Here is a 25,071-nt window from a genome sequence, read left to right on the forward strand (position 1 = left end):
CGTTTAAATATTTCAACAACATTTCTTTTGTAAAAATATCACAATAACAATTGCATTTAACAAAATATATTAAAAATATTTCTATTTGAAAAAGTTGAGCCGTGCTTTTGGAAAATAAGATGAAGAAAAATGTTTGATTTAAACAAATGAACTAAAGAAAAACGACGTTCCATAGGATAATTTAATCGAATACGTCAAACGATGCAAGTTAGTTTCTCGTTTAACTTGTAAAAGAAATTTGTAAGCAAGGGTTGTTTTCTACCGAACGAGAGACTACATTTATTCGCGTAAAAGTTTTGAGTAAATTTGAAATCGGTCAAATGCTGAACGAACGGATAAACGAAATAAAGAAAAACAAAAAAAAAATAAAGAAGAAAGAAAAGAAGTAGAAGGAAATGCGATTCGTTTCGTGAACGAAAAGGGTGCAATAATTCTTGCGATCAAGCGTGCCACGATCAAAGGGTACTGATCAAGAGGGTGAAGGGGGTAAAGGGTTTGGAGGTAAGGGAGATGTGGAAGGAGAGTAGTAAAAGCAGTGGGACGGCTTTATCGCTCGTACAATCCTGGAATAATAAATAGAATGCGAGGGATACGGTAGTTGACACAATCCCAAGGTTATCGACGCATGAACGAGTCAAGCGCGTTAATACTAAACTAAAAAAAATAATATTACGAATTTTTTACTAATTCTATCATTTGTTTTAAATGCAAATACATAATTATATAATATAAACAATTTATTATTGGAAGAAAATATATTTGTAATATATAATAATTGTTTATTTATTAAAAATTATTAAAATATCAGCGCGTTCTTTTTTACCGATTCTATATTTAATATTTAAAAATATCAATTGTAAGTAATCGCCTAAACGGAAGTTAGGTGGGTCACGTGTACGGTCAATTATGCATTTCATGGAGAATTTAGTTCTCATCCTGCTCGTGGATGGATTTTACGCTTTAATAAGCTTTATTAGTCATTAATCATGAAATAAGCTACGTATGTGTCATTCTATACATTCGTATGTAAGTCAAATTTGAAGAAGAACTATTTTAAGAGTTAACTGACTATCATAGATGACAATGGGTCAGTCTAACGGTAGATTTTCAACAGGATGGTACGTTGAACTCACATTCTATGGTTTTACTTATAATTAGACGTATCTCATACGCACACACATACACACACAACACTGATATATTTCATAATTGTGCGACTAATGGGTACCATTTCACTTTATTTTCACTTTGTTTCATAAAAAACGTTATCGTTACACAATCGTACGAAATTTCGTTTGAAAAAATTGTCAAATTTAATTTAACATGAAACGAAGTAATAAAGTTTTATGAAACGCGAATATTCATCTATACTATTATCGGTATGTATGTAACATTATATCAATGTATCTATGTACTGAGATAAGGTAGCTTTGTAGAAGCGATATCAAAGATGAGTGTTAGTCTACGTCATAGGGAAAAGCTCCTATATTCGATCTGCGTTATTCGATCAGGTACAAGCATCAGTGACATTGCAAGCCATCTATTTGCTTTACCAAAACAGATTTGATTAACATCGGTTCGGTTATACGAAAGGATGATATTTGATCTTGTTTTCCTCTAACATTTTGTGACTTTTGTTCAAATAATTTTCAATGGAAAATCATAACTCCTATACAGCAATTAAAAAGAAATTCAAAGCATTCGAAAAAGAGAGAGAGAGAGAGAGAGAGAGAGAAGAAAAAAAATGCATTTATGATAGAAAATTCATTTTTACTCTCTCTCTCTCTCTCTCTCTCTCTCTCTCTAAAAGAAAAAATACGTATAATAGTACGAAATAAAAAATAAAACGAAGATAAAATTGAATTAGCGAGAGATAATTTGTCGGGGAAAAAAAATGATATTTAGGATAAAAGAGAGTAAGTTGGATTTATTTATCGATAGATCGATCGATCGATAGATAGATCGATAGATAGATAGATGCGAGTTCGAAAACTAGAAGAGAAAATTCAGCGAATGAACCGGGAAGTCATTTTTTCTGGCGTGTGTCGTTCGGATTCGCACGAAACGAAAACCACATCCCGAGGCTTGGTATTAGGTATATATATACATATATATAAACATATATACATACATACATACATATATGTATATATATATATATATAGGTAACACACAATGCATAAATCTTTGGTGGCTGTACGTAGGGAGAGCTCGGTAGTGTTCCCCGTTCCCGATCGTAAAATATTTCACCTCGGGAAACGTGCACGCTCGCGTCCGTTCCACCACGTTTAAGAGAGGGTTGCTGCTGCCAGCCTATCTCGACTCTATGGAGGTTTAATAACGCGTAACTTATGCGAGAATGCTCGGAGAAATAGAGAGATATCTATCGAAACCACGAGAAACTGCTCAAAATGACCAGATAAAGAAGTCAAAGACATTTTTATTATACGAGAAACAAAGAGACTCGACATGGGAAAACAGAAAGTGAAATTGATAAATAGAATTTGAAAACAATAACCAATTAAAGAAAGGGAAAGATAGAAAATGGGATAATAGAAGAGTATGATATAAATTTATTATTGAAGTTATACTGGTCGTCTTGCAATTTCGATTTCAAATTCTTACTACATGTAACATTTTCTTTTCGTTACAATATCGTGACTTTTCTAGCTATAATTAAAGAATCAGTTTTGTGAACTTTCTATTATCTTATATATAACAAACGTAACAAATGTATTTTTTATACTTCTTTTGGCGCGTTGGGAAAAATGTAATGGGGAGTGATTTTGTTCCGAACGTCTGGAAAAACGACACCATGAAGTTTGTCGGTATTTACGACGCGCGGCAAAGCGATTTCAAGTATACGGCATGAAGTTGTCTTCTCTTCTTCTTTCCCCCTTTTTTTCTCAAGCGGGTTACCCATCCAAGTACTAATCATACTCAGCGCTGCTTTACTTAAATGATCGAAGCGAGAACTAATGCTGTAACGCGCCATGGTTGACGCGTGAACTAATTCGATATATCTTTCTTATATTTAGTGTGGACTGATATCTATATTTTGATATTTTCTTTTTCTTTTTTTTATTCTTTCTTATATATATAATAATTATTTTTTTCTTTTAAGTTATTTCGTTTCTTTGAAGTTTTTTTTTGAAGTTATTTTTGAGGTTATTGAGGTTATGTTCGTTTTAGTACGGCAAAGAAGTATAACTTCTTACGTGCGTAGATAAGTACACACACCAGTTTTTTTTTAAGTTATTCTTTTTCTTTGAAGTTTTTTTTTGAAGTTATTTTTGAGGTTATTATATATATTTATTATGTGGCAAATAGTATGTAAATGATTAGTACTATGTAAATCTTATATGTCTATATATTTGTCTCTTTTTTAACATTGTTTCCTCATTTCCGTTTCTTTCATGGCGTTTTATCGAGTTTCAAATTGAAACGTTTCTAATGAAGTTTTCACTTAAAACAAAAGATTGAAATTAAAATTAATGTATATTCAAGGAGAGATACTTATGACGGTAAAAATAATGTTCGTTCATTGAAAAAAAAGTAATATGATTTATTGAATAGTATAATAAAAAGAAAAAAAGAAGAAAAGACAAGAAGTTATAACCATAAGATTATTCGTAGGTGGAAAGTTTATTAAAATGTTTCACCCAGTAGATTATATTCAACATCGAACTGGACGCGAACCCGTCCTCTGCTTTTCTACGATTAATTTCGAGGCTTCGTTTGGAAATGCTACCAACAACGATATACACAGACGAGCCCTTTAAACAGCCCTTTTGCAATCCTATACAGTAGCTTGGTATTTCATGCTCGTTTTTTAATGTATGTACAGTACATACATTTACTTGCCCTCCTCTTTCTCACTCTTTCTCATTCTCTCTCTCTCTCTCTCTCTCTTGTCTGTGTTCTCTATGTTTTGCGTTTGTATAGGTAGATTCATTCACCATTTCCAACGTCTCTAAAGAGTCTGCTATAATTATTCCTTTTGAATTTAACAGCTTCTTCCTTCGGATCATCGATTTTCGATAGCTTTGATACTTTCCTTTTTTTCTTCTTTTGTACCCCCTTTGCCCAACCGTCCCTTTTTTTTTTTTTTTCGTTTCTGTATTTATCTGCTGCGCAGGAATGAATAACAAGATTCAATGGTGAATGAAATATTCTAAAAGGTAATATAAAACAAGCCGCATTGTGTTGCATTTCCATTATTGCTTTCTTGTAATCAGATCTAACTATTAATTAACTGGATACAGAATGATTAATACGTTAATGTATGTTTATATATATATATATAGTTTTGTTATTTTCAGCTCATTTGATCTTTTTAGGATAATTCTCTTTTTCTTTCTTTATTTCTTTATTTCTTTATAACATTAACATACGTTCGTTTGGTAATTAATTTGAAAAGATATTTTCTTCTGACCGACTCGTTACTCATTCTTATCCTTCTGTAAGCATTTTGAAAGATCTTACACAGATGTTAGCTAACGTATCACTGGTGTTCTCGTTTTATTTCAGAAACCGTAAGTAAATATTTTCAAAGTTATTTTTTTTCTCTTTTAAACAAGAAGAGAGTTGTAGAAAGAAAATGTAATGAGCAGGAGTAGGAGTAGGAGGAGAGGGTGGGTTGGGGGTAGGGGGAGGAAGGAAAAAGAGGAAGTTGAAAAGGAAGAAGAAGATGAAGATGAAGAAGTAAAAGATAGTATTCCTTAGAGAAAAGGAAAAATATCTGGTAGATGCCGTTATACCTATAGTCTTAACGAAAAATTACTACGATAACTTTGTCTGGCAAGTTAACGATTTATAGGTTACGTTTTCTTCGCTAAATTGCACTAAAGCAAAGAACGTTTCCTACGATTAATCTTTCGCATTTTATATAACATACTGTGAGAGATAATAGAAAATTTTCTCCTTTCTTATAATTCCAATAAATTTGATTATGAACGAGCGACACGACGCCATGTTTCTTTTTTTTTCTTTTTCTGTACTAATATTTTATTAATGAAATATGAGTATTATTTCGATGTATGTATGTATGTATGTATATAGGTTTTTAATTTAAGATCGTGAGAATGATTCATAAAGATACAAAGTTACTTTTAAGCTTCCTAGAAAATCTTTACGAGATAGAAACGATCTGCGTGAAATTTTCTAACCTTATCTCCAAGGGAATATCGCGTACGTACGTCTACCGCACTTAATTCCGTTACTAATTTACAGCGACGTAATGCGGAAATTAACGTCTAACCATTTTAATCGAACAATTTTCTCTAATGTTAAAGAAAAGATATATATATATACTAGATTAATCGATAAGTAATATCGTAGAGAAATTTGTAATAATTTATATTTTAAATAAAATACACACTAGAAATTTCTTGCTAAATAAATATTTCATATATCTTGCATTAATATCTAAGTAAATAAATCATTTGTTTGTATATACTATTTTATATTAAAGAAGAAAACATTATACATGTGAGTGTGTTGAAGAATCGTCAAACCTAAAATAGAATTTCGATGAAATTCACTTTTTGATTTAAAAAAATATTTAATGTAGAAATGAATTACCATTTATTTTTGGCAATTTTAATATTACTTATCGGTAAACCCTATACACGTGTATACATAAAATTGTATCGATTTGAAATAAGTTTATGAATCGTTTCTAAAGGATTTTCTACGAGGGTCTCTTTTTGGCAATAAAATTCAAACGACCGAGTTATTGGCCAAAGCATATAAATCTTTAACTTTAATGTTCTTTCGAAGTACACACTGCTCTAGAATCGTCTCGGCAATTTATATTTTCGATACACAATACGTACCCCATCTTCTACTACGGTTGGGGGTGGCAATTAGCGGATTTATCGGTGACGTCGATCGAAAGAAAGAAAAAAAGATAAAAAAATGAACGAGAATTCAAAAAAAAGAAAAGAACGAACGAACGAACGAACATACAAATAAACGAAACAACAACAAAAAAAAAAAGAAAAAGAAAAAAAAAAAAAAACACGAATCGTTCGTCCATCCTACGATTCGTATGTGTTTTCTAATCAATGTGTATACCTCGGGTCTTGACTTTCTCGTTTCAATCGAGTTTTATTCAGATACGAGTGGAAAAAGAGACACGCCTATCTGTTTACTTCTACATATATATATACATATATATACATACGAAGCATCTAGTTCTCTCTCAACGTGTCCTGTATTCATCATCAAACATTCCCACTACCGATTCGTATCGGAAATTAATCCATCTGACTTCTAACTGTCGTTCAGATAAGGGCCCGGACGTGTACACTAATTTGTATTATACGATATAACAACGTTAGTATCATTTTTCTTTTTTGGTTATACGTATGAAGTAGTTCGTAAGTAACGCAACTTGTTGATTAAAATTAGAAAAAAAGAAACAAAATATCTAATATCTTTTTTCCCCTCCCCCCCTAACATATATTATATTATCAGATAATTTTGAATAACTCGAACGTTTTGATTGGACGAAACAAAATCAATGGATATATTTTCGTGCGTGTGTTTATTTAATCGCGTTAAATAAACGATCTTACGTTAAGGTAATTAGAAAAGTTTAGATAGTTTGCGATTTTTTAGAATAATATTTAATCGAATTATTTTACTTCCTTTTTTTGTGTGTCGATTGGAAAAAAATTAACTTGACGCGATAATTGAATAATATTTAAAATAATTAATATATTATAAATAATATATATAAATATTAATGAATATAAATTATTGGAAGAGAAATATTCGTTGAAAGAATTGAATTCGATAATTTAACGTCACACAACGACGCGAAATTCTTTCGGTTGAACCGATTAGGAACCTTTGCCCTTTTACTTGGCATCAGTTGATCAGGATATAACATTGGTGATACTGGTTTTGGTGGTAGTGGTTGACACAGCGGGTGGGGAATATTATGTTACCGCAGGATTATTAAATTTTAATCTGACCGCGTCCATCTCCCACGTGCGAGCAGGACCCCTCGTGGTGCCAGAACACGTTGCTTGATCCTTCGTCTCAATTCTTTTTTTTTCTTTGGGTTCATCCCCTCTCCTTCTCTCCCCCTTCCTTTTCATTTTTTCCCTTTTCCTTTCCGGTTACTCTAACGTGACTTTTGATATAATAGAATCCACACGTCGAGGGTCACAAAGTTTAATAATAAATTAATTCATATCATCAATTAATATATCACGTAAATAAATTTGCTTTTTATTTTTTAAATAATTAATTTCTAATATAAATATATATATATAATTTAATATAATTTTTAAATAATCTGTCTCTCTATGGTATTTGATATATTAAAAATTTAAATAATTTGTATCTTTAATGTCAAACTGAAATTTCATTGTAATTTTGATTTTGATGGTAGTTATATTGTTCAAAATATTTATAAAATAAATAAATATATATATATATATAAATAATATATAAATAATAATAATAAAAAATAAATAAAAAATATATATAATTATATATATTTATATAATTTCGAATAAAATGTTTTTTTGTATTAAATATAATTCAGTCTATTGTATCGTACGTAGATTACATGGTTTCAGTCCGTTGGTTGTTTTCAGGTGTGTTGGGAAATTGTCCTCTGGTACAACCACCACAATGGGGTGCGGTACGAGAAAGGGTCCTCGAAGACGGTACTCTACAGACCGTATATTCCTGCGAGGAAGGTCGCAGACTAAGAGGACACAAGGTAGCCACTTGTACGGTGAACGGTTGGGATCATCCCGTACCCAAGTGCGTACTTTTAGGTAAGTTGGAATAATTATGACTGCCATTGTCCAAGCTTTCCGACAATTATTTAAGCAAATTGCATTCGAACAAAGACCTCCAAGGGCATCCCGAATGAAATTATTATTTGCTTGACCTTTTCTACAAGGGTTCTCAATAATTTCAACTTATTTATATCTTATATTCCGTTCTTTTTATTTACAACGTGTATTTTATTTTCTTTATCACGAGACAGCGTGAAAGTAATTAAGTATTTTTTTCTTCTTCTTTTTAATAATCGGTTATATTATTATTATTAATAATAATTATTGTACGTAAATGATTTTTATATTGGATGGGGGGGAAGGGGATTTACCGGTGACAACCCACGACATTCAACGTGTTAAGTTTTCATATTTGAATACAAGAAATATGCATATTTGTTTTTGACGAATAAAGAAAATACGATAAATTTTTGTACGCGTGGATCGTTGAAAAGATCAAATTTTTACTTAATGAATACATCAAATTATCGAGACGATCGTATTACTTCCTTGAAATATATTCTCATTTCAGAATTCATTTTCCTCGATTTATCATAATTTTCATTCTCGAATGAACTAATCAAAACGGTGGTAGACGAAAACGTTGGAACTATTTCATTTATTTTTTGCTGGAAATTCTTTAACGCTCATTTTTATATTCGGAGGAGGAGGAGGAAAAAAAAAATACTCGTAGCTAGCTTTAAAGAACTGTATTAAACTAAATAGATTTTTTTATTTTTTATTTTTTTTATTTTATAACTCAATGCATATTAAATGAGATAGAAATTGCGTTTCGTCGAGGAAAGAAATATAATTGTCAATTTTAATCGACTAAAAGTCGTGTATAATATATGTGTGTGTGTGTGTGTGTGTGTGTGTATACGTTAACTATGGATGAAATAAAAAACAAACCACAGAGAGACAGAGAGAGAAAGAGAGAAAGAAAGAATGAGAAAAAGAGAGGGGGAGAGAGAGAGAGAGAAAATATTTTTTTTTCGAGATGCATTCGCGAATAGAAGGTATTTGTGTAGGCGAGCGCAAACATTTAAAATCCGGTTCTAAGCTTTTTCATTGAGCCTCTCTGCGATTCATCCTGATGGACGGGCTTTAACCGCTTGTGGATTCTCTCGTATCAACCACAGAAAGAAAAGATGAGAAGTGAGAGTAAATAAAGAGAGAGAGAGAGAGAGAGAGAGAGAATGAGAGTCATAAACTCCGGATTTCCTTTCTAGTGGGGAGTAGTCCTTAACGGGGACACGCAATTCATATATAAAAATGAAAAAAAGAAAAAGGGGAAAGGAAAAGGTACATAAATGAGAGTTGAGATAAAAGTAAATGTTACATCTCTCTCTCTCTCTCTTTATTTCTGTCTGTTTAAAAGTATAAAAGAAAAGAAAGTAAAGGACTATTTTGATCTCACCATTCATACGATACTTTATAATATTCGTAATCGTGGGATAAGAAATCTCGAAATATTACACATATGTTTGTTTTGTTCATTATCGTTAGTAAAAAAAATATTGTAAAATTGTAAATATTTTTCATCGAATAATAATATATAATTTTATATATATAAAATTGCATTCGATATTATCGTTAAATAAGAAACAAAGATCAAAAAAATTTAATAGTATTAATTCAAATAATTATAAAATATTATTCTTCAATGATAATGAAATAAATTTGATATTACTTTCTATTTTATTTTAACTCTCTTCATTTCCTTATAATCGCGTACCAATATATTATGGTTTAGCTAATACAAAAATTATTTAAATAAAATATCAATATTCCTATATATTTACATGTAAATATATATTTATATACATATTTTATATTTGATTCGATTATCGAGTAAAAAAAGAAAAAGAGAAATGATAGGAGAGAAAAGCTTTTGAGACTCCTGAAAGTAATATAGGAAAGTGTGTATGTGTGTGTGTGTGTGTGTGTGTGTGTAATATATTGGAAGATTTAAACCGCGAGTCTATTCGTTCGTTTCAACGTCGAATAAGATGGACGGAATAGCGAGAAGAAGAAAAGAGGTAGGTAAAGGGTGAAGGGTGAAGGGTGAACGGTGAAGGGGAAGGGAAGTAGTTGGTGGATATCTTCGATGTTGGTTGGAAGCATCGGAGCTAGGAAAAAGGTTGTTGGGGAACGATGACGAATTGCTCTTTCGTAGCTCGTGCGACACCTCCCTGGGGGCCCTTCTTCGTGTGAGGACCCTTTTGAAAAGAAAGCGACCCGTTACGCGAAACCCTTCCTTCCTTCCTTCCTTCCTTCCTACACTTCTTTTTTCCCCCTTTTATTTTATTTTTTCTCTTCATCTCCTTTTCCTTCCTTTTTCCTTACTTCATTCTCGTAAAGAAGACCGGCTAGGATCTTAAAGGGAAAGGGAATTTCGTTGTGATTTATAGTCGGTGTCTCGCGTGCCGTAGCTGCGTTCGACAACCGAGACATTTCTTTTTGTCCGCCCCCCCCACTTCCCACTTGTCCCCTGTTACCTACCCCCCTCCCACCCCCCAACCCTGACCCCTTCAACGTTCACCACCAACATCATTTCTCTTCAGCTGCAATTCTGCACCGGAACAAGTATTACTTACATGTGCTGCTCGTGTACGCGTTACGTGTGTTCGTATTAAATTGAAGGAGAAAGTAAAAGAAAGGGCTATCGAAAGGGTTTTGTTTTGATTTCGTTATTATTATTAATTTTACTGGCTGTTGTTAGGTTTATTAAAAATTTTTTTCTTTTTAGAATTGTATACATTTAAAATTTTAATTTAAATTTAATTTAATTTAAATTGTATACATTAAAATATACATTTCGTTGTTAGTTCTTTTTTCTTTTTTTTTTTTTTTCCTTTTTTGTTGAATGCGCATTTTTATAATTTTGTAATGAAATGATAATCGAAATGTGATATATTTCCATTTGTTTTACGATTAAATAAATTGTACGATTTATAATGTAGAAAATTAATTGAATTTCGTAAAATATTTGATTATTGTACTAGTTATACGATAATGGTTTGTTGTTGTATAAGGTAAATTGAAAGTTTTTAGACATTTATTAGGTTTTCATTGAAATAAATTCACTCGGAAGTATTATGCAAACGTGTTCCAATTCGATGCGAATATATTTCAACTTATTCGTATTACGATCCACTTTGAGAGAGTTTTACAATTAAACAAAATTAAATGATTTATCTTTTAAGAAGATTAGAAAAAGAATATTGATAATCGATTTTTCAAATAACTCAGGAACGCAATTGCAATGCTGATTTTAATATATTTTTCTATATTTTTTTTAATTTAAAATAAAGAACAAATGTTTTTTCTTTTCCTATTTTTAATTGGCAATCTCGTTTGTTTTTTTTTTATTTATACTTAATGACATATACGAGTATAAAATAATTTGATAGAATGAATGTAATTGTATAATACGTTATTTGGATAAAGCACAAGACAGGTATTTAATTGGGTGATTTATAGGGAAGATTATGATTAACCGTTTCAATGCTCACACGTATACATGTACATACATGCATACACGAAACATAAATATATGGTCGAATGTTCGAATTAGCATTAGTTAATGGATGAACAGATGTTAGTTTCACGTGCATGCTAATCGATATTATTGTATCGATAGTATACAATTGTGGTCAGTAAATTTAGGAAATCATTTCTCTAATTTTGCGCGCACACACACACACACACACACACACACACACACACACACACACACACACACACACACATCTATTATAATTTATTTATTTATGATTTAATTTACTTTCCCGTTTGTATAAACAAAATATTATTGAAAATTGTTATGTATAATATATTATAATAATTATTATTATAATTGATTATTTTTATATTAATTAATATTAAATTAATATAAAATAAATTATTAAATTAATATAAATAAATTATATTTATTATATTTATATTAATTAATATTAAAATATTAAATATATATGGATATATTATAAATCGATTAGTATTATTAAAAATTATCAATATTATATACTTTTTAATAATAATATATTTTTAATAAAAAGGAACGATAGCATTTATAGTCAGTCACTTATACGAGTTCTTTCATATTATAAAGATGGGGTTATCTGGATAAAATCCTTGTGCTTTTATCACAACTATAGAAAATCTCGTATATGTATGAGTTATCTATCTCTTCACCTTCTTTGAGTTTAAAAGGCTTGCGGCCCTTTCGACCTTCGCCATTTTACTCGCATCAAATATCTCTCTCTCTCTCTCTCTCTCTCTTTTTTTCTCTTTATTTCGTTCCTCAGATCTTTTACTGGAGATAAGATCGATCGATTTTATCAACGACATACCGTAACGTTAGAGTTGAGAGTTAATCGCTACCGTTGTTGGAATTTCAACGAGTATTATATTTAAACATTTTTTTAATTATATTTTCGTTATAGTTAAATCATACTTTTCATGTTATTCCTTTTTTTTTTTTACTCATCTTGATAAGCAAATATATATTTTTGTTATAGATTTAAACGTGTCATTAGAGATAGTAGGATAAATTAATTTTTATATCATAAAATACATATATTAATAACAATGTATTATTATAATACCAATAAATGTATAACGTAAATAATCAAAAAAAAATAAGATTGCAAAATATAACAACGTTTCAAAAAGAAAAAAAGAATTTCGTACGTAACATTTAAACTTTTTAAGAAATTTCAATTGAAGAAGGTTACAATGAATTAAAAAAAAAAATCAAAAGAAAACGCAAAATTAAAGATTTACAATGGCCATTCTTGTAATTCAAATTTAATAAGAAACATCGTTATATAGGATCTTATTTATTTCCCATGATGATAATCACGTTGCTCGTTAAAACACCACAATGGGATCCCACGACGAGTAGAAGTCGATACACTTCCGGATTGGTCTTTTTAGTTGTTGCTGTTGTTGTTGTGTGTTGTTGTTTTTATTTTTATTTTCTATATCTTTCTCTTTTTCTCTTGTGAAGAGAGTGCACACTCATCGAGACTCTTCTTCTTAAAGAGGGTCGAAGGGTCGTAGCATTCCATTCGCGAGTGAGCATACGACGTGTTCGTTGCCTTCAAAGGAAGCCGAGTTTCTACTCGAACCTGACCTTCCATCCTTTTTCTTTCTATTTTTTTCTTTTTTCTTTTCTTTTCTACTTCTTAATCTTTTTCATATCCGATCGATGTTGGTCGCATCGAATCTCGTTGTGCAACGACACCATTTTATTTTAATTTATTACATGCGTGTATATTTGTTTTTCTTCTCTTAATAATTTAGAAACCAATTTTTTTTCTATCTCATATTTAAAATATATCTAAACACTAAATAATTTCGTTTTTTTTTTTTTGTGGAACATAATTTTATCAAAACTCTACAAAACAACAACACCTTATTTCTACTTCAATTCAATATGTAACATTAATTGTAAGAAACATATAAAAAGGTTGTCTTATCTTTGAGATAATATTACTTTAACGTAATTATAATTTTTCATTCAAATTAATTAAAAAGTGACTCTACTCGAAGATGTCTCGTAAACACAAATTCATCGAAATATTATATAAAATAAATATATATATATAACAAAATCTTATTCCTACGATAGTTATTATTATTTCATTTTAATTAACGAGAAATCAATTTTATTTTCTTATTATTTTAATTAAACTAATCAAAATAATTTTATATACATTTGTGCATCTTTATCTCTCTCTCTTTTTCTTTCCTTTTTTTTCTTCTCTTATCTCGGATAATTCGGCACGAGTGGAGGATTGATCGTGATATCATGTTCAGCGTGCACAGCAGATTTAGCAACGCGACCGGATCAAAAGGGCCGACGATGACACGAGAAACCCTAAGCGGAAGGATTCGGAGACGAACTGTTAGGGGGATGAGAAAAGATAGGATGTGTGGGGGGTGTGGGAGGAGGGGGGGCGGATTTATGAGAGAGAACCTCTGCTCCGAAGGTTTCACTACGAACACAGAACGCTTTGTACCATGGAATCCCCAAAGAAAGAGAGAGAGAGATGAAACACCGATGTCAATTCGTCGAAACTGGTTCGTTCGACGGATTCATCGTCGACGTGTTACACACTCGTGTATCCAACTCTTTGTCCCCCTTACCCCCCCACCCATCCCTCCTCCTTCTCCCCCCTCCCCGAACTCCGTTATCTTTGTTACGTTTGATCTCACCGCTAGTTACACGACTTCTTTATCCTTTTCCCCCTCGCCCCTCAACCCTCAGTCTGCAACCCACCCCCTCCCCCTTTTTCTGCGCGTTTTCACAAATTGGCATTACGCGGAATAACTTCGCGTTCGTTTTTAAACGAATCTCGACAATTATTGTTTCGTGATATATAATATTTTATTATTTTATTATTTATATATATTGTATTATTTATTTTATTATATATTTATTCTATATTTTATTATTTATTTATTATATACTTTATCGCGAAGGTATTAAATTCAGATTGTTTTTCTTTCTTGTTTGTTTTGATTTATTATTAATTGGATTTGAGAATAATACGATTCGAATGAATTGTATTTTTGAAGGATACGAATTTTATTATTATTATGACGAATCGGGTGGGGGATAGGGTGGTTGCGTTTGATATAGGAATTTAAATGATAAGAAATATTTGGAAATACGTTAGTTATGGGTAAATATAATTTCTTTGTTTAATCGTTTAATAATTTGTTGGATTTGTTACGTAAGTATTTGAACAATTATTATTAAACGTATGTAATTTTTCTTTCGATTCAGAACAATTCGTTACGGTATAAATTTTGTAATGTTTCAAAATACGTAGGTGAATATTTTGTTTGTTATTAAATACAAATTTCACTTTAGTTGAATTCATCGGATTCGCGAAACCAGAAGTTTTCGAAAATGTTTGAAAATGTATACGGATTATTTTTGAAAAGAAAAGTGGGTACAGAGATGGGTTTTTAAAAATTGTAAATACGTAGTTTCATTTTTGTTCATATATTTTAATACTTTTTGTTTTTTTTTTTTTGGTTTTATTACTATCCATAGAATCTATGATAATTCCTAAAGAAATTTCAAGTTAGTTTGTGAATCCTCCATTCGTGTCTTTTCTCGGATCGGTGTGTCATTAACCTCGGTTTTAAAAATGATCCCCGTACTCGAAACGAGTCCAAACGGCCGCCCGTTTTTCCCTTTCTCTTTGCCACGGTTAACGGCGGAAAAGTTTCTGATTCCTCGAAACGGATTTTCGACGACCCAAATGCGAAAAATAAAAAAAAAAGAAAGAAAAAGAAAAGGAAAAGGAAAGGAGGAGAAAAAAAAGGGCCAAAAGTAATCTCGTTCGTTCGTTCGTTCGAAAGAGAGAGAGAGAAAATACTTTCTTTCTTTTCCACGATTTTTTTTTCCCCAGTCTTTTTTCCTTAACCACCCTTGTACTCTTCTTCTTCTTCTTCTTCTTTTACTTTTACTTCTACTTTCTTCTCTACTTTTACTTCCCTTCTCTTTTTTTTTCCTTTTTTTTTTGCTTTTTTAAACTGTTTTATTTCTTTCACTTTTCTATATTATGTTCATTCCTATTACTTTTTCGACTACCGTGAAAATCGTAGAGACTTTCAATTCGTTCGAAAAAGGATACTATACTTTCTACGTTTGGTGATGTCCACACGTGTCGATAAGGATTTTTCCTTCGTGCGTGATTACATTCTTACACACACGTACCCTACACCTTTTTTCCTTTCTTTTCTTTTCCTTTTTTTTTTCTTCATTTTTAAACTCATGTTACACGCGATGAGATAGAAACGGGTTATACCGTACCTTGGAACGATTGCAATCTTACTTTTCTAAATGAGCTTTTTTCAGAAGTTTGAAAAAAAGGAAAAAAGTAAAAGGAACATCATTGAGCTCGTTACGATCCAAAAGTAATCCCCCTTTCCCCTTACCCCCCCGAGTAAATTTCATTCCATACAAAAGTTAGCCCTCACCTTTCCAATACGATTCGTGCGTTACATAATAAATTAATTTACAAATTTATTATTATAAACAAACATCACCATTCGGATAGAATTGCAAATTTTATCGACAAAAATTGGATGAAAGATAAACCGTGCTATTTGTGTAAACGCAAATAATAAATACCAAGATAGAAATACATACGAGAAAGAGAGAGAAAGAGAGAGATACATGAAAGATATAAAATAAATAAAGTATACACATTTCTTGTCACAGTATATAGACATAATCGATAGAAACAAGTAAAAAAAAAAGGAACGAAAAGAGCAGCACATTCGAAAGGAAAGGAAACAGGGGTAAGGGCTGAGAGGGAGGAGAGGGGGGGGAACGATCTTTTGCATCCCATCCATTCATTCTTTCGATATTCTTTCAACTGTAACTTGCAATTTCTCGACAATTCAAAAACTACTTCTCTTTAAAAAGAAAGAAAAATTTATATCCCGGAGTCTCGAAGAGAGAATATGGTCGATCGGCATTCAACGTACATATCATTTCCACCCCCTTCACCCCCTCCCCCCTCGGTCCCTACAATCCTCTCTCCCACCTTCTTCCTCGTCTTTCTTTTTCTTTTTTTTTTTTTTTTTTATTTTTTTTCTTCTATTTCTATCCTTTCTCCCTTAGACTCACGTACCGTCCTATGATAAAAATCAGCAATTTTTCATAAGGAACAGGAAATATGAGAACGATTAAGTGAAAAGCGAGCCTCATCGCGTAGACATCGTGAAGTCGTATAACGTAGTTATATATTCTAACGGAGAATATCGAGTCACTACGTTGGAAAAATACGCTCGGTAAAATTCGTTCGGATCGTAATCGAGAGAAAATGATATCAAATAGATCTTCCTTCTCTCTCTCTCTCTCTCTCTTTTTACTCTTTATTTATTTTTTTTTTATTTATTTCTTTGCTCTCTTTCTTTCTTTCTTTCTTTCTTGTTTCGTCTGTTCTACGTTTTTGATTTTGATTTTTTTTCTTTTTTCCAGTCGTGTCTCATCGGTAATCTCCGTAAAGATAACTTCGAAATAAATGATAACGAGTTTTTCTCGATTTATTAAAGGGTTAACTGAAAGTTCGTGAATTGTTTTTTTTTTTTTTTTAAATGAATATTTTCCAAAATATAAATTTAACGATAACACAATCCGTGTTGTGCAATTTCAAAGTAAAATTTCAACGCAATAAAATGTACGAATTTTTGTTTCATTCTTGAATAGATAAAAGATTTTTATTATGAATGTGACAAATGTTTTATGTTGGTATGCTGAAGGTGATGGTAATACTGTTGGTGATGGAGGTGATGGAGGTGATGGTGTGTTGCTTTCGATAGCTACCGGACAGTAACGAAAAGCCGAAAGTCTTCTTCGTGTCTTTGAATATTCATGAATTGAAGAGAAAAGGTAGAAACAAAAATAAAAAAAGAAAGAAAGAGAGAAAGAGTAGGTGTGAGTGGGTAGAGTAGAGAAAGGTTGTGATCAAAATGGGTGGTCGGTCAGTTGGTGTGAGATCTCACGAAAAGGAGTCTCACCTTTTGACCCTACTATACTCGAGTAGTATACTTCCGTTTGTCTCTCTGAGAAACAAACGAGAAACTTTAATTTAACACCTTTTTCTCCATGTATCAATCTCGGATTAACAATCGATATATTTTTTGTCGATGTTATTTTATAATTTTATTCGAGATTAGAAGTAAAATAATTTGATAATTTTTTCGATGTGTTTTTTTCAATGGTGCTCGTCGTTGGCTCCAAACTTTTCAACCCACCCATGTATATTTTTTCTTTTCTTTAAATTTTCGTTTATTCATTTCTCGTTTATCCAGTTGATTTATTATATTCCTCGTTATAATTATTATTATTATTATTATTTTTGTTAATTCAATTTTCTTACTATATTAAAAATAAAACTTTTTCTATTTCTATCACACTCGGTTAATTAATTATTCCCAGATTGCAGTATATTTCGCATAAGTTTTAAGCATAGATATATTATTTAAAAAGCATAGAGCGCATATTTTTTAAAGAATACATATTCACGTTACGAGACGAGAGTAATTTCTGTTGTAATAATGTAATTGAAAAAAAAAAAATAAAATAAAAAATAAAAACAAGACAGAAGATCCGACCTTTACGGAAAGGGGGAAAATCGCAGTCGCATTTTATCTTGATTATAACGTGATTAATTAATTTCCTCTCGGAGGAATAGGAGGTGGTTCTCTCTCTCTCTCTCTCTCTCTCTCTCTTTCCATCTCTCTCACGTAATTTCAATATTGTTTACCGAAACATATTGTATTAGGTACTTTCTCATTGGGATCAATAAGATCATACGGTGGGGGTAAGGGTTTATCGAAAATTCTAAGCTTTCGATCGATCCATAGTAATATGCAATATGATGTATAAGTAGAATAGTTTCTATGGTGTTACTGTAATACTACTGTTGATATTGGAATTTTGGTATTACAGCTACTGCTGTTACTGATATTGCTTGTTCTGATTAACACGTACATATTTTTCTTTTTTTTTTTTTTATAAAAATAATTTTCTTCGAATTACTCCCATCGAAAGATTGACCATCGGTCGGTCAATCGAACCCATAGGTCGATCCATCAAACGTTTATTGCCGTGGAACGCATCCACCACGTCACCGCATCGTTGACCATGAGAATTATGGTTAATCGATATATGTGTTTATCATCGTTCTTGATACTCAATGTTTTTTCTTCAATCGTTATCATTTACTTAATGATATTTTGATTACTACTGCATTTGTTTGAAATATTTTCTGGCTAAATACTTTACAAATTTTTTAATTAAACAACAAACACCTCTAATATATATATGTAGGATTCGTGAAAAAATTGGGCCGCTGAACTGACTGCACCGGGACTCGAACCCGGATTCTTCTGCTTTCCGCTTTTCTGCTCTTCAGCTTTTCGGCTCTTTACACCTTGAGTTATCCAGGGTCCACTGTCCAATCTTCTCACGAATGCCTATTTAAGTTTGGCTTGGAGGTGCTCGCATCCCACATATATATATATTATATTTTATAACATCACACTTTTGTAAAATATTATATATTTATTTTATTAATAATTATTTTGATAATATATTAACGATATCAACGCAAAACATCTACTACCATTTATAGAAATATTTGTTCAATACCGTTCACGTAAAGTCTTGCATAAATTTTTGGTTTCTAAAATAATTTTTTCCAATATTATTTACAATATTTAGTATCAGAGGAATATTATTTAATTATGTTTAATCGTAATAAATATTGAATAAATAATATCTTACACATGGGCATATTGCAAATGCTTCTCGTGTTAGGATTACGAGGTATCTAAAATTGTGATAAATTGTAAAAGTAATAAGAGTGGTAATCACGATCGATAGAAGAGCGTGGGTAAAAAGTGATTTACACGAAAGGAGGCTAAAATACTATTCCACGTTGTTCGATGATTCGACGATAACTCGACCGCTTCGTGCGAACGAATCGATCGGAACGCCTACACTGTAATCAACTTAAACGACAATTAACGTTTGCCTTTCGCAGCTTTGTAATTAAGATCTTATCGAGTATCTCTATTTATATCACTATTATTAAACTTTCTAATAATAATGATTTTTCTTATTATTATTATTAAAGGAATTGTTTCTGGAATTTAATCACCCAAGTTTAATTCTAAAAAAATCTATTTTAACTGTTTCAGTGCTAAATATTTTTAGTTGAAGTGTTTTGTAGGAATGGAATAGTTTATTTTTAACCCCAGATCTAACACAATTTTATTATTTGTTAATAATAAAAGTGTCACAGGAAAGTTGGACAGGTTAAAAATTTGTAGAACGTTGTTTCGATCTTATTGGTAATAAGACTTGTCCAACTTCCCTGTGACACTTTTATTAATAATTTTATTTTTGGACGCCATAAACAACACTATATTTATTAATAATAATAAAATAATAATTATTATTATAGAGTATTAAAAGAATTGTTTATGGAAGTTAATTACCCAAGTTTATTTCTACAAAAAAAAATCTATTTTAATCCTTTGAATGCTAAATACTTTTAGTTGAAGTGTTTTTTAACGACAGAAAAGTTTATTATTAAACAAATGTAATAATAAATTTTATTTAATAATTAAACTTTTTCTTATTTAAATATATATAATATAATTTTCATATGACAAGAGATACAAAAGCAAAGCAACATTAATATTATTTTACATTCATAACGACAAACACGTATATGCGTTCATAGAAATCAAAGGGTTAATTAGCATTTACGAACTTTGTAAAAAATCAAACGAGATCTTCGCGTTATCCGATAATTTTCGATAACATATTAAAAAATAAACGAACGAATAAATGGGGTATCGGTCAAATAATTTCTATAATCATTTTACTGCTAGAATCGTTCGTTATAATTGGCCGACAAAGAAATCCGTTCACTGCGAGACAAGTTGAAACGCATTACTCGTCAAAATGGCGCCAGAACGCTGTCGTAATAAGCGGAATGGAAGGCACTAATTTCTTTCTTAATACGGTAACGCGTGTCTGGAATCGATCATTCGTATCTCGTTAAACTTTCCAGAGAAAAAGAGAGAGAGAAACTCTCGTTTAAATTGAAATATCATTCTACCAGTTTAGAAAATTGGACATTTTTAATATTATCATTTAATTAATTATACGTGTATAATATTCTTCCTACGTATATATATATATATATATATAGTAGAATTTGTAATTACGTTAGAAGAAGGATACGTATAAGTTAGTTTTAATTAGATACTTCAAGATTGTATAGTAATTGTTGGTTATTACATAGACGGTTAATTGATATCCCCGTTATCGTGATGTTAAAAAAAAGAAAGAAAGAAAGAAAGAAAGAAAGAAAAAAATATATATGTATAAGAAAAGTAGTCGTGTAAGTAGGAGAGAGTTGTAAGGACAGGTGTATTATAGGATGGAAAGTAATTATCAGTCTTATATTACCAATAGCAAAGGCACGTTAATCATCTCTCCATAAGATGAACACCTAGGTACAGGTATATATATTTTTGAAACATTTTATATCACTGTATTTGTAAAATATTAATTATTTATTTTTAAAATAATTATTTTCTAATATTAAACACACTGGTTAAATGTATTATAATAACTGTTTTTTTGTGAATAATTTATATCGTTACATTTGCAAAAAATTAAATATATATATTTTTTTTTTTTTTTGAATATTAGTACAATCAAAAATTCAAACAAATAATTTATATATATATATTATTTCGTTTAAAATATGATACGTGTCTAATTTAAGGTATATGTGTTGTATTCTAGTTTTTGGATTTTGAATATGAAAAAAAAGAAACAAATCGTTCAATATTTACCAACGATAAACTAAATTACTTCTGGAACGATTTAATATATATATTTTGCAAACATTATTCGAAATATCTAATATGCGAGTATAACTACGTATATGTTTATCTAAATTACAGAGTATCTTAATTGGTATTTAATGTCAAGTATATATAGAGATATACTATGAAAAATTGAAATCGGTAACTGGTCTTGTGATTTCTTAACTGTGATTCAATCTATTCGTGAGAAGAAGAAGAAGAGTAAAATCATTGAAAAGAGGCGTAGAGTATAATGGTGTCTTCTCTCATTTTCGTTCAGGATGATTGATATTTAACGTCCTACCAATCTTGTAACATATTAATCGTGATCGAACGCGTTGTAAGAGAACCATCAGAAAAAGATTTTCATTGAGTTTTAGTCACAAAAGATTTCGACAATATTTTTCCAACTTTACATAGCAAATTTCATATAAAGTCGTTAAAGTATTGTCCATCCTGGTATAGGAAGTACTTTTTAGCTTTAGTAATTCACGTTGTCCGAACGTTCTCGAACACTTGTTATCGTTCTTGTCATAATTAGGTGAAAGAAATGTTACAGGTTGCTGAGTATGAGTCAGACAAACGAAAATAATAACATGGTATGGTTGTTCTTGTTGAATTTTCCTTATAATTTTCAACTTATCGTTAGACGAATTTTTGAATAAGTTGCTTAAGTTATTCCTTTTTTTTTATTATTCTTTTTAAGACTACATTTGTCATTATTTTCGATGAAATTGAATTTGATATTATTTGAATACTCGATCAAATAAATATTATACAAGGTAGACGAAAGAGAGAGATACGTTAAAAATATTTTTAATAAAATATCAAATTCAAAAAATATTTTACATACGGAAATAGAACTAATTATTTCTTTTAGTAACTCGACTCGTTCTTTTTTCTTTATTTTTTTTCTTTCCATATCTCTAGTTTCCATTTATTGGTAGAACAATAATAGGAAGGATATTTTCTCTTGATCAAACAACAAGATAGACTAAATAAAAACGAGCCACGATTTGAAAATGAATGTTAAACTATGTAGATTTTGTCAATAATCAAGAACGAGGAGAAGAAAAAAGAAAGAAGAAGCAGTAAAAGAAGAAGAGGAAGAGGAAGAGGAAGAAGAAGAAGAAAAAGAAGAAAAAGTTTCGAGAGTAGAGAGGTAGGATAAAAAAAGAAAAAAAAAAAAAAAAAAGAAAAAGAAAAATAAAGGAAAGGATTGAGAAACAGGATGAGTCTTATTCGAGGATCTTGGAGAAAAGAAAAATGGATGATAAGGAAACAGGAAATAAAGTAAGTGTGTGTGTATATGTGTGTAAGTGAGAAAGAGAAAGAGAGAGAAAGAGAGAGAATAAGGGAAGGTAGTAAATCTTTTTTAAAGCTCCTACAGGCACGAAACAAGCAAATACTGCTACTATCACTCTGATAAAAGGTAGATCCTGTAGATCGATATAGATACGATAATCTCTTTCCTAGGTACAATTTTTCTTTATCCCTATATTCTTCGAAACATATTGGAAAATACCCTTCAATATTTTCTCACCATCTCGGCAATGTAATATGCATTGTGTATAGGCTGTATACGTGTGCGCATTTATGCGTGTGTGCGTGTATCTATTACTTTTATATGATTTTACGACTTTTTTACGTACTTTACTGTCAACGTTTATTTTTATTTTCATAAATATATCTAAAAAAGAAAGTAACGAATATATATTTCAATATCCGTATCAAGGCTCGTTACCGTTCTTTTTATCCTCGAGACGATAAACTCGCGAATATGGACTTGTTTTTTATTTCTTTCTTTCTTTTTGTTTCATGCGATAGAATATATTCGAGATTCGTCGAAAAAAGAATTAACGCGTTCCAAGCCATTTTTTGTTTCATGTGTTTCGAAAAAAAGAATAGAAGAATTGGATTATACTTGTGTGTGTGTGTGTGAATACGCGTTTTTTAAATTATTTACAGATTTAAATCGTAATCGTTGATAAAATTGGACGGGTGTTGTACATTTCTATTTTATGATTCTTGTATATTTTTTTTTCTTCTTTTTCTCTTTTTATTTTGCATTATTATTATTATTATTATTATTATTTTTCAATGTAAGCGTCTCGAGAAAAAAAGGACAAAAATTGGGTGAATAAAATTCACATACACACACATACAACGTTTCGTTGTATTATTTTATTTTCTCATTCGTAGTCCTCTAAGAAACTATCCTTCAATATTTTCTTACGTAGAAAATGTAATATGCGTCTGGGTATATGCGTGAATATTACTTTTATATGATTTTATGAGAATTTTCTGTCTTTTCCTGTCATCATTTCTTTCGATTTCATATGCATATGTACACCTATACCATATATTAAAACTATTATTACCACATATTTCACCCATATAGCTTATTATTATATTTTTCCTATCTCTTCGAATATGCATTTATTAATTTGAACTTTATCGTCAGATTAAAAGGATCGTTGATAAAATAATATTATCAGCTTTTTAACTTTTTTATTTTTCGTTCCTGTTTTTCTTTGTAAAAAGAAGAAAAAAAAAAGAGTGAGCGAGAGAGAGACAAAAGATCGGACGAAAGAAATGCCGCGTCATTTTTTCCATCTTAATTTTTTTCTTTTCTTTTTTTTTTAATTTCCAACCCCCGTCCTCGTCTTTTTCCTTTAAATTCCAGCGTTCGCGCGCGATTTCCCGTTTCGTCCGGTTGGAAAAGCTTCCTTTTCTTTTTCTTTTTCTTGCGTTTTGCCGGAAAGAAAGAGGGTTGAGAAGAAAAAAAAAAGGAAAAATGTGAAAAATGAAAAGAGGAGAGTGATGAGAACGAAGACAAGGGACGAGTATGATGACGAGGTGGATTTCGAATAAGAAATTCCATAATCGCGTCGTTGGTCTTTTCTTCCTCTTCTCATTCGTGAACATTGATATTTCTTAGTCTTTCCCCCGTTCACTTTTCACCAAACGAATCCGTCATTTTTCTATTTTATTCGGCCGAGATTTCTTCTATTCAACTCCCATTATTCCATTTCAGCACGGAATATCAAAATTCTGCTTGACCTTCCTTTCATTCGGTAAGTTTAATCGCGGAACTTGACCTGGAAGTTTTATTAAAAAATAAAAAGGAAAAAGTAAAAAAAAAAGAACAATAAACGTTCGCGATGAACGTTCGCGTTTTATCGTAAAAAAAAATTTCACGGTAAGATACTAAAACTAATTTATAACAGTTTATTATTGTGATCAAAATAATATCATAAGTGTTTAATATTTCATTCGTATTCAAACAAACAAGACTGTACAATAGTATTATTATAAATTACGAACCTATAATATTTAATATTTAAATTAAAAAAAAAGAAAACATTCACTTTCTCAGATATTAAACATTCGAATAAATGAAAAGCCAAGTATTACGAATAGCGAAAAATTTCTGACGCAACTTATCGGCAATATTTTCAAATATATATTTTTGATTTATTTGTTAGAAAAAAAAAAAAAAAAAAAAGAAAGAAAGAAATTATTCCATTAAATTTTGTTCTTCTTACCTCCTTCATCTTTACAAACATCTTTACTTTATCGAGAAGGTAGGTAGCTAGCTAGCTAGCTCTTTTCATCCTTTACGTAATTCCACAGCGAGCTTTCGAATGACGTTGGTATACTTACTTAAATGTGAAAATAAGAAAGGAAAAAAAGAGATGATTCGAGTCGGTCTTCCCGACTCGAAATTTTTCGAGCTATGTACTTCTCATTTCTCCTTTCTCATTTCTCATTTCTTCTCTATTTTCGTTCTTCGTTCTACGCGCGACTAACACAGTTGCCAACTTCTTTTCACGAATTACAG

The 25,071-nt window shown here is 30.7% G+C and overlaps 1 protein-coding gene across 1 annotated transcript in view; it reads left to right on the forward strand.

Annotated features, from left to right (window-relative positions):
* Positions 1 to 7,585: 7,585 nt before the first annotated feature.
* The window catches only part of LOC122524987 (fibrillin-1-like), a 59,112-nt gene continuing 41,626 nt past the window's right edge, over positions 7,586 to 25,071 (forward strand). Inside the window, exon 1 of the mRNA XM_043647517.1 lies at positions 7,586 to 7,799. Within this exon, the coding sequence (XP_043503452.1) occupies positions 7,586 to 7,799 (214 nt within the window). The remainder of the gene's footprint in view (positions 7,800 to 25,071) is intronic.

This window comes from Polistes fuscatus, unplaced genomic scaffold, assembly GCF_010416935.1.
Source record: "Polistes fuscatus isolate 324 unplaced genomic scaffold, CU_Pfus_HIC Scaffold8, whole genome shotgun sequence".
NCBI classification, from domain to species: Eukaryota; Metazoa; Arthropoda; class Insecta; order Hymenoptera; family Vespidae; genus Polistes; species Polistes fuscatus.